Genomic DNA, 18,619 nt, shown 5'->3' with positions numbered 1-18,619 from the left:
CAACCACGTAACTGGTAGATCGATGAATATTCTTATCCCACAGACGATTTACCAAGATTGTAGAATTTAGGATCTTCTACAAAATCCAAAATCGAGTCTAATGCAAAGAATTTATATAAAATACAGGAATCCTCCTAAATTGGTTAAAGAAGGGTAATCATGTAACTTTTTTCAGTATTTTATTCTGTAATTTCATTTAATTTTTGTAAATTACTTACTTTGATCATAGAAATTTTAAAGAGATAATATTAAGGTTAAACAACATGCTTCGTATATTTGAATATTGGTTTCCTAAACACCAATTGCGTTTAAATAAAAAAAACTTCACTAAAAGAAAACTATTGCTCAAACGACAGAAATTCAGTTTTTATGGTTATTGCAATAAATTAATTCCATAATCTGAACTGAAAGTATCATATAGACAGTAAACTAACTTATGCGCTAATTTATTTTGCTATTTATCGTTTAAGGGATATCTCGAACCAGATGGAATATAGTTTATCATCATTTTGCTCAATTGGTAGCATGAATAAAAAAATGGACTGATTTCATATTCCAATATCAATAGAATTTTTCGAATGCAAAAAAGAGCGTTAGATACTTAGATGTGGGCCCTCTTGCAGAAATTAGTTTAAAAAGTATATTTTAACTCTTTTGGCAATATAAATCTTAAAAATATAATTTTTTGCCATGGTGAATTTAGATCCAGCATTAGCTTTACATCTCTAAAATAAATTATTAATTATAATACAATATTTAGCAGCGATATACGAGTGAAAAAGTCAAAACAGCAAAAAAGTCGGCCAAAAATGAAAATGTAAATAAAACTATTATATTTAAATATTATATTTAAAAAGTTGTATACTCATACTTTTAAGTTGTATACTCATGAATTTAACCTCAAAATTGCAAAAAACTATTTGCAATTTCGGAGTTACTTTACAAAAATTGCTATTACACATTTACAATATATTTTTGGGTTACGTCTATATAGATGAAATTAAAAATTGATATACAGAAGCTTTTTGAGCTTTAAAAGTTGGATTCGATATTCACTACAAATAATTTTTTTTCACATTGTAGAATTTTCACATTGTAGGATTATCAGAAATCTGGCTTACGGATTTTGATGCAGGTGTCATTAATATCAATAAGTTTACGTTTATCTCTCAATATCGATCAAATCGCCGGGGCGGAGGTGTCGCGCTATACATTAGAGATGGCATAAAATATAAAATTCTTGATCGTGGGGATCTTTCATTTGTTGAATTTATGTAGGTGGAATTGAATTATTGTGGTGTGTTGTGTGTAGTAGGAGTAATTGGAATTTTTTAAAAATAGTATTTCTGGTGTATACTCGCAGTATGAAAATATTATCTGCCTGGGGGATTTTAATACAAACTTGTTGCAGGATAGCAATAGTGCTAAAAAACTGGAAAATATTGCTAAAGTATTTGAACTAAAACAGTTGATCAACGAACCCACCAGAATAAATGACTACTCTACATCTCTAATTGATATAATTTTCTGCAATGAAACAAATGTAAAATGTTCTAAAGTTGATAACACTCTAATAGCTGACCATTTTTCTATTTATCTATAAATTACCAGTCCAAATGCGCTATCTGAACCTAGGATAATTAAATACAGACCATTAAAAAATTTAAATTTTAATGCTTTTAATCATGATCTTTTAATATGCCCTTGGGATGAAATTTTTTCATAACAAACATCGACGATAAGTTAAAATATTTTAAATTCTCTTGTCCTAAACCTATTTGACATTCATGCTCCAATAAAAACGTTCCCTATAAATAATAATTAAAAACATACGCCATGGATAACAGATAATATTAAGTTTTTGCAGAATTTTCGTAATAATGCCCTGAGACGGTACAGAAAATCTAAACAGCCAGAGCATTATTCATAATAATATTATAAAGATTTAAGAAATTACACTACTTGTGCTATAAGAGCTGTACTGTGGGCTGAACTGCAAAAACTTAATCTTAAGTCTAATAATAATAATAACATTCAATCGGCTTTATCTAAATATTTCAATAAAATAAATTCATTTTTTATTAATCAATCAAACTCTACATGCCCATTAGACAATACCTTGATTTAGTTCTACAATACCCATGTTACGGAAGGTATCACGGGTAATCTCACCTTTGAACCAGTGGCCGAGGCTGAGGTTACTAAAATAGTGTTTAAAATTAAAAGTAAGGCAGTTGGTAGTGATTAAATTAACTCTGTTTTGATTCAACTATGTTGCCCTCATATCATTCTTTACATTACTCATATTATTACGGGATGCGAAAATACAAGTACAATATAGGGTTGTTTCAATACAGAGTAGCATACGTTCTTGAATGTATATGTTATTATCTCTCGATTTGAGTGTCACACAAAATATCCAAGCGTAAAACACCATCACTGGAAAAACACTACAAGCTAAGTTCATAAACTTTCCTTATTATACACTATTGTAACATACAATATAAAATACGAGACTAGTTACAAACAACAATACAAATTTTAATACGTATTAAAATGGACAAAAATAAGTCTTTGAAAATTTTTTCTACCATTGAGGATATGTAGATTTGTGCAACAACACAAAAAATATTGTGAACAGTTGCAACATTCTTCGCCTACACCAACAACCATTTTCTGTCAGCCATTTCGAAAAAATTGAGTTTAAATTGCAAATCCTTATTCAAAGGTCTGAAAACATTTAGGTGTAGATCCTTGTGGTTATATTTCAATATTCCGACCACCCAAGAAGATTTTCGGGAATGTACCACTACAGTACAATAATAAATTAATATCACAAAAATTTGCAACTTAATTGAGGAATATTTTTTATGCAATTTTCCAGACAGACTTAAAAGAAAAGTGTTTTTTGTAAAAACAAATATTTTACACCTTATATATAACTATTTTCCTCATTTACTTTTATAATTTTTACAATATTAACTAATCAACCTTTAAAGCATATAATATTACCTAAAAAACTTAGCATCTCTAAAATTTAGTAACGCTAGACGTTTTCAGGTCAAGGATAAAGAGCTTTGGGACATAACATTCGCCAACAGTGTAAACAATTTTTTTCTGATTATCAGAAGAATAACCATTTTTTCCTTTATTCTTTTCTGCATTAATGTATTAATTTCTAAAACACGAATCATACCTTAATTTGTAAGTGTTACGTATATAGGAGGTTATCTGCGGAATATTATTATCGATTTCCAACCAATAGATCATAGTGATTTATCGGGATTTTTACTACGAAAAAAGCAGTACCTTCCGACAAGTGTTTCTGTGCATCTGGGCTTCTTCAGGGAAGGACCTACCAGAAAACCAAAGAAATGAGAAAGAAAAGTCTAGAGCGAACAAGCAATTTGTTGAAATGATTTTAGGAGCTCTAAGGCCTCTAACAACGTAACAGCAAGTACATATATAATATAATTAAAAATAAAATACAACTTTGTATAATTTGTTCCAATATGTTACCTTTTAATTTCTTATGTGATAATAATACTTACATAATCTATATTACTTCGCTTAAATAAAGAAGTCTAATTAGTAATACTTTAGTGCCCATAAAACTCTACATTTGTGAATAAAAATACTAAATCTAGTATTAACTAAGCTCATATATTGCGCATTTTCTATTTCGTTGTCAGTTTTATATGGAAAAAAACTCAAAGTGATTTTAAAAAATACAAAAAAAAGCGAAGCGTAGAAACTCAATCGAAATACATATCTTTTTACTTAAGGGCCTCCCGGACTTACGCCTCTCTTTTACTCCCGGACTCCACATAAGAATTTATGTGTTTTCGAATACCTTCAGGCGTTTGCGATCACATTTTGATTGGTTACGCGGGATAAAATAGTAGGTAGAACGCTTTAAATTCTCCTTTTTCTCGAAAAAGTATAAATTTTCAGATATGTGAAAACGATGTTTCTCGAATTCGCGCTCGCCGTTTCATTGTTCCTTTGACGAAATTGAGATACGGTCCCAAACTTGTGGCCCCCCTGCAAACCCAGTTGGGGAAGAAAGAAATTGAAAGGGTGGAAATCAAATTAGATTTTGTTTGTTCAATGTTTATGAATATATTTGTTGCTAAATTGGATCCGTGTTATTAAAATAAAATGAGGAATATTAAAATTCACAGAAAGGTGGACTTTTAATGCAAAAAAATTAAGACAAAATATGAGTTGTTTTATGGATTTTAGGTAAAAATTTATAGGAGATATAAAAGATATATTTCGGCCATCAACAAAATTTTGATATTTTTTTTCATATTTTTCGTGCCACTTCACAGGAATAAAAAAGTAGAATGCAAAAATCAACAGTCAAAATAAATGATGTTATAAAGGATCTGTTTGATTTTCAGTTACTTTCAATGATTCGATGATGCAAACCATATTATATATAATCGGCAACAGCGGTAATGCTAATATAAAAAAAAAGACAAAAAAGTATGAGTTTACTTCTCTAAAAAATATGTTCTAAATGCTAAAAAAGTGCAAGTATAAGTCTGTTTCATCCAGAGTGTTTTCGACAATCTGCACAACACTAAAAAGACTTTCCGTGCCCATATTGAAGATACTGAATGCAATAATCTCCAAAATTACGGACCCCGACTATGCACCCTTTACGTCTTTAATTTGCAGCACAAAAATACAGCAAATGGAATTAACTGAAGAAAATGTTACAAAAAAAATTGACCTCTTGAAAAAAAGGTAAAATTCCCTAAAAAATAAAACGAAAATGTAAAATCTAAAGTAAGATTTTCTAAGGAAACATGGCATCGTCGCAAGCGTCATACAAAACAGCCTCGACGCCGATGCAGAAATAAAGTCAGCGAATTTTTGGATTTGGATTGTCCCATAGCTCTGGCAACATGGATCTATCGCAAAAAATGAATCGGATAACGATCACCAACGTCAAATGTGAACAATTCTTTAGTTAGTTCAAATGCACCAAATCTCAACAAGATTGTCAACTTCAACAATAACCTGAAAAATTCTAAATGCAAACTATTTAACGGAAGTGCAGATTATAAAATATTACATTTATATTTTGTAATAAAACAGAAACAAACAGTGAAAATAAAAATGAAGACGCTGTAGAAGACAAAGGTAGATAGGCACAGGTCACCAGTCGTTTACGATTTACAAAAGGATCTTCAAACAAGACCCTACAAGACCTACTCCAAATAAAGGATCTAGCCATTAAACTGGAAATTTCCAAGAAATATTACTGGGTTTTTGTCACTGGCTTGGCAGCTATTACTCTAGCTGCGAATTTCATTAGCTATCTTAGGGCCAAGTTTCTAGACCGGGGCATAATCTGACAAAAAATGAGCACTAAAAGCAAAACCTTTTAAATTGGGAGTTCCCAGATATGTAAAAGTTCATATCCGTAAAGCAGATATGGCCCAATGAGGTCACTGTTACAACCCCAGGAAGAAGCCAATTCTTTTCTTCTCCAGGCAATGCTTGCTAACCTACAGCAAAATTAAAATAAGTCATGCTAACGCAAAACACTAAGACTCAGTCCTTAAATTTCTCAATAAGATATTTTGTTTCAGTCCTCCCGAATATAGACAGGATGAAATTCTTTGGTATGTACTTAGGCCCTGGGATGATGTGGGATAATCACGTTAGTCAATAAAATAAGTAAACTCTCTGGTAAAACTTTTCTCATTATAAAAATCTATGGCAAGAGGAAACTGTCTCTTTTCAATGAATATTGAATGACGTAGAAGTAGCAACAATCTGATACCAATTTTTGATAGAGTCAATAGATCTAGAAGCGAGTGACTATTATGGACTTATATTTTTTAATAAATTACCAAAGCACATTCGTAACTTGAAAGAAAAGAGTCGCTTAAAAAGATGTTGATGTCGAAAATAATATAAGAATACTTAATTAATATCTACGTAATAGCTACTCTATTGAATTTGGCTTATGTAAATATATATGGTTACAAAAATCGAAATAGATCTAATAATTTTTTTATAAACGTATATAAACTAAAAAAGCGCATTTTTTTAAAATAATTAAAGATCAAGATACTACAGGTGGAAAGTTCAATCAAGTTACATTTAATAAGCACGTATTACATTTTGTTAATTAAATTGGTAAACTGTTGTAGAGCATAATGGTATTGTATGTAAAGTAGCTCTAAAATATACCAGTCTGAAGATGAGAAGGTGTCATATTATCTAGAAATTGGAACTTTAGTATCAATGCTTACGCTAGGTATACATTTATTTTTATAAGTTAAAAAAAACTCAATTAATTTTTTTAAATGTATGTGCCATGTAGTTATATTATCGGAAATAAAACAATAAGCGTGAATAGGTATTTTTTTTCAATTGGTTCTCTTTCTCCATTACATCTAACTACGGATCATAAATGGGAGATTTACAAAGCACTTTAGACCCCTAAAAATTAATTATTTAAAAATAGTAATCAAGAGAGTTGTGTTTCAAAGAGAATTCTTTCAGTAAATTTATGTCGTGATTTATTAGCAAAGACACATTTAAATAATCTGGTGGTACTGTACATAAGCTTGAGTATCATCTGCAAATGCTTTCAATTTACATTACTTTAATGATTTTAGGATACATCAGAACTGTAGATAATAAATAACAAATATTCAAGAACAGAGGCTTCAATTCTAATAAATAATATTATCACTTCGTTAGAAAAATTATAATTACAAAACATCTTTAGATATCTGCCTTAAGTATTATGGACTTATTCAAAGAATGCACAATATTTCATCTTTACTAACAGAAGCTCATAGTTCTTGTGCCAAAACCTTCAGAAAAGTCTAAAAAAATAGTAAAATACGAATAGATATAAATACGATAAATTCTTACCAACTGGCGTTTTTATGTCATCAGTTTAACATCAACCCTTCCAGGCACCATCGGTACTTTTTTAAGCCTATACACTGATTTTTTTAAAATAATTTTAGGTATTCTAATTAATATCACTACTGTATTGAAAATAGCTTATCAGGAATAAACGTCTGCCAAAGAAAATTCGATTTTTAAACAAATAAATCATCAACATACTATAGGCTAGTAGATATAGACGAGGTTTTCCAACTGAACCTATATCAGCGTATAGGCAAAATATAACGTTCAATATTAATTGAGATGAAAATCCATTAAGTACCTCAAATACCGTAACTCAGACACCAAACGTGCCTCGGCGTGCCCCATAAATCTTCTTTATACCAGCCATAAAAATTATCGGGCGACTTGTCCCTCGCCTTTAGTCTAATAAAACTGCATACTACATACATTACCCTCGATGTATGCATGAACTTTTATAATTTGCTTGCAAAGTGCTTTACCGGGACGGAGCTGCCTCGTAGCAAGTGAGAGTCCCATTTGGGCCTCCTAGGACACACATGAGACCCAGGTGGATGATATATGATGCTATTGAGAATTGTAAATTGTCCGTAGCATTTGTTTTGCATTGCCTATTAAAAAAGTATTTGGTTTGGATGATAATTAAATCGGTGAGAATATGTTAACCCAAGAACATGGTTTTGAGAAAGCAACAAAAAAAATTTAGATCAGAAGTATCGCAAATAGAGTTTTCATATAAACAGATTGATTGCAGGATATTTGTATATTTCATTCAAGAAAAAAAATGCATTGACTTGTATTGTTTTTTCACTAAACTGAAAAATTACAGTAAACACAGACATTTATTTGCTAAACTTAAGGTAAGAAAACATTTTTATCTTAAAAGCAGAATGAAAAAATTAGTTGAAAATAAAAGCCTTGCCAAAAGAAAAGTATAAGATTTCTGTGTCGTATTTATATACGTGCATAAACTGCATTACGATTAAAACCAACAACAATGCTGGACTTGTACTCATCATTTGTCTGTCCGTTTTAAATAGCACCTGACCATATTAAGCGGACTTAAAGTTTGTAGTCATAAAACATAATCCGAAATAAAACCTATGGGCTATCTTAACTTAAATTTTGGACGTGGTACAATTATTAACCAAGTGACAATAAAAATCCATATTTCAATACACAATTTAAATTTATATATTCAATTTCATCATTATGTTCATGTAGGCTTTATTACTGCATGCTGCTGCTTAAGTACTGAATTTTTTGGATAAACCAAGCCATTTTTACTGAATAGCCATAACAATTAAATGGATAAGTGGAAATGATCATGGTCTCTTATTAGAAGTTGCTAACTTAAGTTATCCTCCAAAATATCTTGTATTCTTATAGCGAAATCCTCACGATGTTCAAAATCTCTTTTCTTTAAAAGCTGGTTAATCTGTAATATTAGGTCCTTATGCAAAATTTTTCTAACCGATTCCCGATTAGGGCGGACCGTGTAGGGTTCTGACGACCTCTCACTCACTCTACGTTTTCAGTTCTTACCGTTCTTCTTAGACCTTGTTGCTTTTTTTAATGACACTCTTAGGATTGTATTGCATCTTAGGATTATATTGCCAGATGGAACAAATCCAAGCAATACTAAAGTGAATGCGAAAAAGCCGCTGCGTAGTGATAACTGATTCTTCATTTCGGATAAACGTATCGTATGCAAATATGCGATGTTCTATGCTCCATCTTTAGTGAAATGGCACATCACTACAGAGATAGTAACTTCGCACTTGCCTCACTTCAATCGTTCCAAGCTGTATGCATCTAGATGCGTCTAAAAATATCCAGTTCCCGTCTTTTAGTGTTATGTATGTTGAGGTTAATGTTTATTCCGTTTTAATAGCACTGAATTCGACTTTTTTAATTTAATCAGAGAACGATGCAACTGAAACATGTTTGAAAAGAGATATCCAGTTGAGTTTCATCGCAAAATCCATAGCAGGGCATTTTTTTAAAGTAATTGAAATATCGGTAAAATATCGAGTTTTTCGGTAAATTTATCCTCGTAGCAAATCTTCTGATCCAGAAGTATGATTACGCAAAGAGTCTGACTCTTGTAATCAAAGCAGTCTTTGTCTAATCCAGCAGCACATGATTTGTATGCGCTATAGCTGTACTTAACCCCCCCCTAAATCTACACTATGGTATTTGGTAATAACTGAAAACTTGAAATTGAAACTATAACGATGTATTATATTTTGTAAGTTACTATTTACATAAGAATCAACTAGAGGGTAGATAATTATAATTACAGTCTTTAATACTGTGTAATTATTTTTATACTGTGGATAATCTTTTTTTTATAAATCTGAAATATGGATATTTATTTTGCATATTTACGACTATTGATTTGGGAAGCCATCTGACTATAGTAACTATCAAGTTTCTAAAGGACCTAAATATATTTTTATCACTATCTAATATAAAGCGACTTCTTTTTAGCATCTTCGGAAATCTTAGGCAATTCTAAAAATTCGGCACTTTCGACTTTTTGCAAGTTTTCATCTCTGCCGAGTTGAGATCAGCTCGGTTTCGGCAACGGCTGATTACTTTTTGGTGTTCGCCAGGGATCGTTTTTCTTTCTTTTTTATCAAGGCCCTTATATTCAGAATTTAATGCCTTAGGGTCTTATCCCGGGGGATTTCTTGCAAATTAGGTGATTTTTCGGCGAAAAGAAGGTTTTTTTAGCAGCGTAATTACGAGTGAAGCGGTGCTTTTTACGGTTTGAATTGCGAATTCTGTCTACGTTACTGGATTATAAACGACTTCGTATTAAAGAAAGATATTAAAAGCTTAATGCGTTAGTACGTATACCCATAATAGGTTTTAGCCAATAAGCGACACCTAAAAATAATTAAAATATTGCGAAACAAGAGTCGAAGGATTTTAAACCGGCCCATAATTTACTGTCACCCCCTCTTATGGAGCTCGGCCTACGTCCGAATCTTATGAATAAATAACCATATGGATCTTGCCTTCAATGACCCATAGTTAATTTACAGTGGAATCAATATAACAAATTCCATTTTGTGGCTCGTAAATCACCGCTTTAGCACCGAGCAATTCGCGAACAAAGTTATATTGGATTAGAGGTGTGTTGCGACTAAAAGGAATTTAAAAAGTTCGGTATTTTTACTTCATGTTCTTTTAAAAAAAATTTGCACTTACATAGGCATTATTTATATTCAATTTCCTTTTAAGGTAAATTTCAGTTTTCTATTAAAAAAAACCCAGAAAAACAAATATTGTTAATATGAAGAAACTATTTTTTGAAATATATTCTATGCGTACTCGTTAGAGTTGAGATTTGAAGATTTTTTGGTGAAGACGTTTGACATATGTGAGCTATTAACATGCAGATGATCTAACTTTAAGGTGAATAGCGCCTGTTCCAGATTATTAATTGACTGGATTTATCCAAGGTTCTAAATTTTTCTATCTCTGCCCATTTCTACTTGAAAGATTTCTATATATAATTCAAACTGGCTTTGTTAATTTTAATATTAACTGAGGCCTAATAATTTTCTCAATTCGCTAATCTTGAAACTTCATTACGTCTTGAACGAATTATGCAGGTTATTATTTTGCAATCAGTCATTTTACTGACTAGACTGAGGAGCTATGAAGAAGTTGATATTAGAAATCAATCTTAAATTGTAGCATGTTGTTGTCCTAGACATTTCTTTGTAGAAATGCACATGACTCTTGGAGTTAATTACTTTGTATAGCTAACTCAGTCTCTAGCCTGACAACACCTACAAGTCTTATAACGAACCTATTAAGCTAATCAAAGTTAATTAAGCTACTTTTAAGCTACTTAGGTAATAAAAGCTAAAAAACATTGATCTGCTAAAGCCGCAATCGTTTATGAATAAAGCTGTAATTAACTGACAAAAAATTGCGACCATAATGGCTGCCGTGTGAACGCAATAACAAAACTATTTCCAATATTAGCGTTAATTTCCTCTCTTTGCAAACCAATTCCAGGCTCAAGAAGAGGCTGCAAAATTGTGAAAATGGCGAGCAATAATTCCACCTCTTGTTCGTGCCAACTTATGATTGAGTTACAAATGAATATAATAAGTGTAGGGGTTAAGCCTAATATTAACTACATTCCTGAATTACCATTAGGTCTTTTCGTTATGCTGTACCCCGTATAAAATATTTAGGTATTATTTTTGTAAAAAAAAACGATGAATAAGTGGGATGTGATGTCGGAAAGTCGGACTTACAAATTGAACAAAACAGGTAGCAAAGGAATATTGCAACGACGAAATAAAGTAGAAACAAAAGGTGCTTTGGTTAAAGGTTGTACACATACACTAAACATACAAAAATAGATTATATTTGCAGAATAAACCAACTATTAAAAAGATAAAGGGTACAGCGTTATACAAGGCATCATGGTAAATAATCTGCATAACCAAATTATCTCGTAATACCCTCTTTACATATCAGGAAAAATCAATGATCATTTAAATGAAATTGGAGATGTGGAAGATTTTACATGTAGAAAATTGCTTTTAAATGCCCTTTATATGTAATACAAAGAGTATCTCACTTAAGAAACTAGTGGCTAGATATGATGAACATATCTAGCCACTATGTTCTATTCTGTTGGGGCGGGTATTTTTGGTCATAAATTATTGGACTATTTTATTTAAAAAAAAAAATTAAAGTACAGTAGAAACCCAATTTAACTAAACCGGTACTTAAGAGGACCGAACATGAAACGGATCATTGAGAAGCACGGATAATCCGAACATTTATTTCTTAAATTTCTAAGATGAAAAAAATTAATCTCACAAGTTAGTTTTTTATTGCATAAATACAGAAAAACAGAAACCTTGCATTACATATTTATTTTAGGTAGCTATGCTCTTGAAAAAAGTCAGTCACCTTAACCTGTGCTCAAAAACTTCTGAGCGAAATTTCTCGTTACTCTAAATAGTCTAGCAGCTTCCTCGGCTTCCTGGTTTATACCGTCACATTGTTTTCTTCTTCTTGACTCTTAAAACTTGTACCACAAAATCATCCTCCTAAGGAGCAGATAACCTGGCTCTTGTTGGTCACCCTGTATCCACCTCTTTCTTTCAACCTCGATTTCATCAATGTCTTTAAACGCATCAGCGTTGTGCACTACTATAGTAAGTTCAGCTTTGGTAATTTCTTCATTATCAGATTCCATGACGCTTTCATCTTCCTCTAAAATCATTATTTTGCAAAAGGCTTTTTTGAAAGTTATCTCTTTTACTCTCTATTTATCCTCGGTATCCATTGGTTGAGCAATTAATGTAACATTGGGTGAAAAAAAAAGAACAAGGAAGTTTTCATTATTAGATCCTAAAACTGCTTCATTGAGATGAGAACGCGTATTATCCAGAAGAACAAGTGCCTTTTGTGGAAATTTTTCTAATAAACTTTAAATAGCACTATTACTGGAAGATGTCATAAGTTATCCAGCTTGCTGACTATGATAGTTAACTGGGAAATTATTATAACGCAACGCTAACCACATTCATCAGTACTTCAATGATTGTATATAGACCAGTGGTTCTAACTTTTCATATTTTTAGCCCCTAAAGATTCTGACGTTAAAAATTTCGTTAAAAATGTGGATAAAATTCACACCTAGCTTGATTTATTAAAGAAAATGTAGTCTAATAATTTCCATCCCACTTTTGATATTCTTAGAATAATTATCATCTACTAACTTCACTACGTCTGGAAATAAATGAGCATCTGAGCTTCTATACGTATATTGACAGATTGTTAAATAATGAGTGAGTTAATATAGTTGTAGGTTTCCTCCTAGCGGTTTTAAATAAAAATCAATTTAAAGTTGCTGCTGCAAAGCGTCGCTCAAAGCTCAGGGTGCATAAGTCAGCTTAATCTATAATAAAGACTTAATTTTTAGATACATAGTAGTTAACTAAGGTCACTACATAAAAATTATAGTGTCGTATACGTAAGTCAATAATAGTTTAAAGTTTTTATCTGTATCATCATGTTTTCCAGACCTATTTTTAGGTGACTGACGAAAAAAAATATTGCCTTGAAAAATTCATGTTAAATTTTCCAGGTGCATTTAAGACTGCAGAAGACATCAAAATTATGTTTTTGGGTACAGCACCTTTATTTAAATAAATCTATATACCTAAAATTTTTATTATGGTGTATTTACTTATCAATTTTAGGTACAACTAATACTTGCTTTTAAAATTTTTGCAAAGAAAACGACTTACCTCATTTTTGTCAAGTCTATTCAAATATTGATCTTGAAGAACCTTCTCGTGTAGGGCACGAGCTAGAGAACCTCTAGGTCGATATCTAGTACAAGTGCTCGATGGTGGTAAAGTTGGACTTATTGGAGCGTGGTTATCTGGGGTGGAACACGAGGGCTGCAGATCATTTGAAGGTTCTGTTACGGTATGCCACACACTTGAAGACATTGTGACCTAGGAATTAAGAGCCTATTGGCATCGATTATGTGATTGAAGGCAACTGAGTTTTAAAATGAAACCTTTTATCCATATTTACTGTGTTCAGGTCTTTTTAATTTTAGTAAAATAAGTATATTTCCTGTAAGTTTTTTTTTTCTTCGATGTTAATTTATATTATGTATTTAGTTATCTATGTAAATGATAACTATACATGCTAATAGTTACGATGAATTCATGGGACTATATTAAGCAAAAATTGTATTTTTTCATTTAATTTCCTCAACGAAATAATACATTTCACATTGAATATTAATATCGTAGTTTAGAGGTTTATACTATTGGAAGAAAAATATTAAACTTGGCAACGTTAGATCTAGAGACAAACAGATAAGCAACGGAAGTTTATTGATCAAAATTACCGTGACATATGTATCAGCCTTATAAAATTTTAGTTTCTATTTAAATTCATTACAAAAATACTGAATTTAATTAAACACTAAATGATAAATTTATTTTATGTAGAATTATTCTTAAAATTTAAAAAATGAAAATTTTTAAAATTGGCCACATTGGTATCGATATTCTATGGACAGCATAAGTTTGAATTAAATTTAACAGTGAACTATGTACATATTAGTTTCATAGAGTAAAAAGTTATACGTTCTTGACATTTCACTTATAGTACAATATCTTAATTAAAGCTCTACCCAAATTACAGTTAAACAGAAAGACAATAAATGGAAAATTTGCAAAAATTATATGATTCAAAAGAAACTTAGAAAAAAAATAAAACAGCATATGGATACAAAGACCAAAATGAATAAAACCTAAAGTATTGTTACAACTGTATGAATAAAACTTACAAACTAAAGGTTAAATTTATAAAAAGTAAAACAACAATTAAAAGTAAAGTTAAGCAACTTCCTGTTTTTTAATAAACCGAACTTTTTCAATGGCTACATGACATGTTTTATATTAACACCAGTAAGCTTTTAAAGCCAATTAAACCTTCAATCGAATTGAACATTGAACTAATGTTGCATCTATTTAATGTGATAAAGTCTGCACGGTCTTCAAATGATCTTGACCTATCAGAGATATAATTTAGTAACAGATGACGCTTTAATTTAAATATTCAATGAAAAAACACGTTGGCTTGCAGACATTATACCTAGAACATAGATCTGACAAGAGTATAACAATACATAACACCTAACTATATAATGACAATGACACTTCAGAATCGGTGTCATAGCTCTATTAATCCAATTTAGTTTATCTTGTATTAGGTCAAATTAAGCAAGAAAGTTGATACTCTAAATAAGAAAGTGCCATTTTGTTAAAAAAGAAGCAATTTTAAGAACTCAACATAAATCCAACTTTTCATGAAATCATATATTCTGCGTGTGCATAAAGTTTAAGGTAGCCTTTACAATGGATACAGATATTTAATTTCTCCATATATAACATTGCGCCTTGAGTAATCATTGATTCTTGATCACATATACAAAATTTAGATTTAGTTGCATTTAAATTTAATTTATTACCACAACGCCAATTAAATAAATTTTTAAGTTCATATTTAAGGTTTGTCTCTACTTGTAGCAATTTTTAATCAATACATCATATTGATTATTTCCTATTAACGTGGTAAGTTATTCAAATAATCTTTTTTCAATTTTTCTCTGGAGAGTTGATTAGAATGTTATAATTATCACATAAAAATCCAAAAACATGAATTGCATTACAAAATGTAAATGTTTATTAATATCTATATAATTAGATAAAATAAACGTATTTCATAAGTGTAAAGTTATCTTATTCGCAGATCATACCATGATGTCTATTGTAGGTAAAAACTTCACCATATCATTAATATACAATAAAAATTCAATTTTGCCTAGAACAGTCATACAAAATGTAATAATCACTTTTTCATTCTAGAAATGCTTGTAAATATCTGTGTAGATTTCCAGAAATATTTATTTAAATATCCTTTCTTATTTATTTAAATATTCCTGGAACATTTTATTGAAGAATTCACTAGCTAGAAGAAATTGTTGGAAAAATTTTAAAAACTTGGTCTTATTTAAGAAAAAAGGTTTGGTTTAGTGCATATTTATTTCCGTGGTTCTCGCAAGTCCGTTATTCTCTTTTATATATATATTTTTTTTAATTTGATTACAATGTAATTTTTAAATATAAATAAAAAAATAGAATGAATTGCAATAAAAAATTTAAGAGATTTATTTTTGTTCAGTTTCGAGTTATAGAGCAAATAATAACTTACAACAACTAGTGAAAAAGACCAATTCCATCAAAAGTCTTTCGAATTTTATATGTTGAAGAAATGCCGTTCCTTGACTAAAACTCTTTTAAATATATTCCAATTTTAGTAATAGTAATAGTAAAATTTTTTTAAAAATCCTGAATGATAACATCAGAATAGAATTTATTTCTTGTTTTCATATCTCTAGGAATAAATATATTCACATTAATATCAATTAAAAAACGTGGTCTATATGAGAAAAAAGCATCTTAAGTTGAAGTCAAATATATATTTGTTTCAGATAATAACTATCAGCAATTTAACAATTTCGATATCCATCAATCTCCAATCCAGAGTTACATAAAACATGCAACGGTGGTCGAGTGAAATGATCCAGAAATATTAAATATTTCAGAATCCTATTGAAAGGTATATTAAGTTCTAGTAGAACAACCAGTCAATGAAATGTATGAAGCTATTAACGGCTGTACTACCAAAATCAAAATAAGAGCAATTAATAATCAAGAATAGCGCCTTTACAAGAGTAATTTGCAACCATCTACTAACGTGAAATACACATCTTTTATTTCAAAAACTCCGGACACAGAGCCACAACCGCGCTTCATTTTCAGTATCCACTCCTACTATTCCGTGGAAGGTTAGAGTGGAAAGTTAAAAAGTTTTTCATTAAATCCTCAACGATTTTGGCAAATACGTGTCTAAACACCCTATCTGTTAGCTCACAATTGTAAAAATAACTTACCGATGCTACCAGGAACACATAAAATAACTAACTTAACAGTAAAAACACGAAATTTGTAAACAAAAACAAATAAACACACGGGATACAGTCACCGGTTGAAGCAAGGACGTAGTTGCCAGACGTGTACGGCCGGCTTGTAATTAAATTCAATTCAACATAGATAGTTGTAGTTAATAAGTTCAATAAAGTTATTTAGCACTTGAGAATATAATATCCGGATTTATAATGTACAAATATGAAAGGAAGCTCTATTGTTAATTTATTTTATATTTTAAAGTTTACAATGGATTTTAGGTGAGTAGCGGAAACCAGATATAGCGAATGAGTTGGCAGCGTGGAGTACACGCAATCAGATGTTTCAATAGGGAAGCGGTCGATAGTGAAAGTTACGGCATAGCCTGAATAGAATGAATGTAGTGGAGGAGATTTCATTCGCAATTTGACAAATATTGTCTTGAACGTTCTTACAGAAAATTTTATAAATTCTTGTATAAGAAACGATCTGGCAGTGTTCTTGCCACATTTTTTTTTTCCTTTTTTATAAGGACACCAATTAATATTTGTAGAGTAAACATTTGTATGGCTAGTACAAGGGCGAACGTGATGAAGTTTTCTTGCCTCACTATAGATTAATACTTCTGTTTACAATTTTTTGTTTTGGTTACTCATTCTTTAGTAGACGTTTTTGAGCAATTTTAGGCTAACCACTGCAGTGTGTGTGCATTTAAAGAATGAATGTCGCTGCGTAATCGATCAACTACTTGAAAAGTAACTTCTTTGTATAATTTTAAAGAAAAAAAGAAGATTATTGAAATTGAATAAACAAATATTTATTTCCGGATTTTATAATATTAAGAATAATAACGTCTATTAATTTCCAATACAATTAACAATTCAATATTTACATTGCTGTAAAAGAAGTAATAATAATATAATTGTGCGGGATTAAATTAATGGCCTAATTTTCAGCATCCTAACAATTACTTAGGGGCTGTTGAAGCCACGAAGTAAACTGTTTATTTATTTTTTTATTTATAATTATATATATAAGAATATAATTACAAAATAAAGAGGGAGAAAGAGAGAGAGAACAGTAAGAGAGATCGAAAGAAAAGAAGGCGTAAAGAAGAGATGACACTATAAATGCAGCGCTACGTCACATATTGTATAATTAAATAGGTTACATATTAAACAAACATTTTTTTCCAAATTGAATTTCTAAATCAGTGGACTGACAATGTTAAATCACTAATTTTATACTAATTTATCAGCTTGGCAGCATTATAGGAAAAAGATGATTTAAAAATTTCCTTATGATGTCTTGGAATATCAACAAGATATCTTTCTCTTAGGTTTAGATAATGTTCTGAAGTTCTTAGTTTGATTTTATTAAAGAGGTAGTAGTGCGATTTTTTTAAATTTTATAATAAAAAGAAACTGAATGTAGCTCTCTACGTGTTACATCTTTAAGCTTATCTATATACACCAAAAATAAATCTTAGACAGGAATTTTGAACAACTTGAATTCGACGTTTTGTTTCATTATCAGGCCTTGGGCCATAAATTGAGTCACAAAAGTTAAAGTGAGATAAGACTAAGGATTTGCATAATGTTTTTTTTTTTTGTTGTTTAATTTAAATAATGTCTGTGTGGATAAAGCATTTTTAGGGTTGAATAAGCTATTTTAAGTTTTGTAGTGATGTGTTCTTTAAATCGCAATTTATAATCTATATTTAGACCCAAGTTTTTTGCACTATCTTTAATTGTTATCTTTTCATTTCCTATTTTTAAGTGTAGATCATAAACTATATTCGTTCGGTGAATGTCACTGGCAAAGACAATTGCTACGGATTTGGCTGGATTAAGTTTAAGTTGCATATTTGTCGATTTTTCGTATAAATTCTGAAGGTCACTATTTATTTTTAAATTGGCTTCCTCAGTACCAGGAACAGTGAAGCTGTAAATTAATTGGGTATCATCAGCATACATATGGTGGTCACAGTATTGAAGACATTTGTAGATGTCACAAGTGTAAATAGAATATAAGAGAGGGCCCAGAATGCTTCCTTGAGGAACACCAGCTGTTATTTCTACATTACTTGAAACAGAGTCACCGATGCAAACTCTTTGAAACCTATCTGTTAAATATGATTTAATTAGCCTTAATGCCATGTGAGACACCCCAAT

At 30.6% G+C, this 18,619-nt stretch overlaps 1 protein-coding gene across 1 annotated transcript in view; it reads right to left on the bottom strand.

Moving 5' to 3' along the window:
* Positions 1–16,595, bottom strand: part of LOC126739828 (protein-L-histidine N-pros-methyltransferase) — a 137,780-nt gene extending 121,185 nt beyond the window's left edge. Inside the window, exons 1-2 of the mRNA XM_050445648.1 lie at positions 16,433–16,595; positions 13,203–13,415 (exon numbers count right to left, since the gene is read on the bottom strand). Of these exons, the coding sequence (XP_050301605.1) occupies positions 13,203–13,409 (207 nt within the window). The 5' untranslated portion in view covers positions 13,410–13,415; positions 16,433–16,595. The remainder of the gene's footprint in view (positions 1–13,202; positions 13,416–16,432) is intronic.
* Positions 16,596–18,619: the final 2,024 nt, after the last annotated feature.

Source organism: Anthonomus grandis, chromosome 8, assembly GCF_022605725.1.
Source record: "Anthonomus grandis grandis chromosome 8, icAntGran1.3, whole genome shotgun sequence".
In the NCBI taxonomy this organism is placed as follows: Eukaryota; Metazoa; Arthropoda; class Insecta; order Coleoptera; family Curculionidae; genus Anthonomus; species Anthonomus grandis.
The sequence above is the reverse complement of the archived record's forward strand: the minus strand, read 5'-3'. Positions and strand labels throughout refer to the sequence as shown.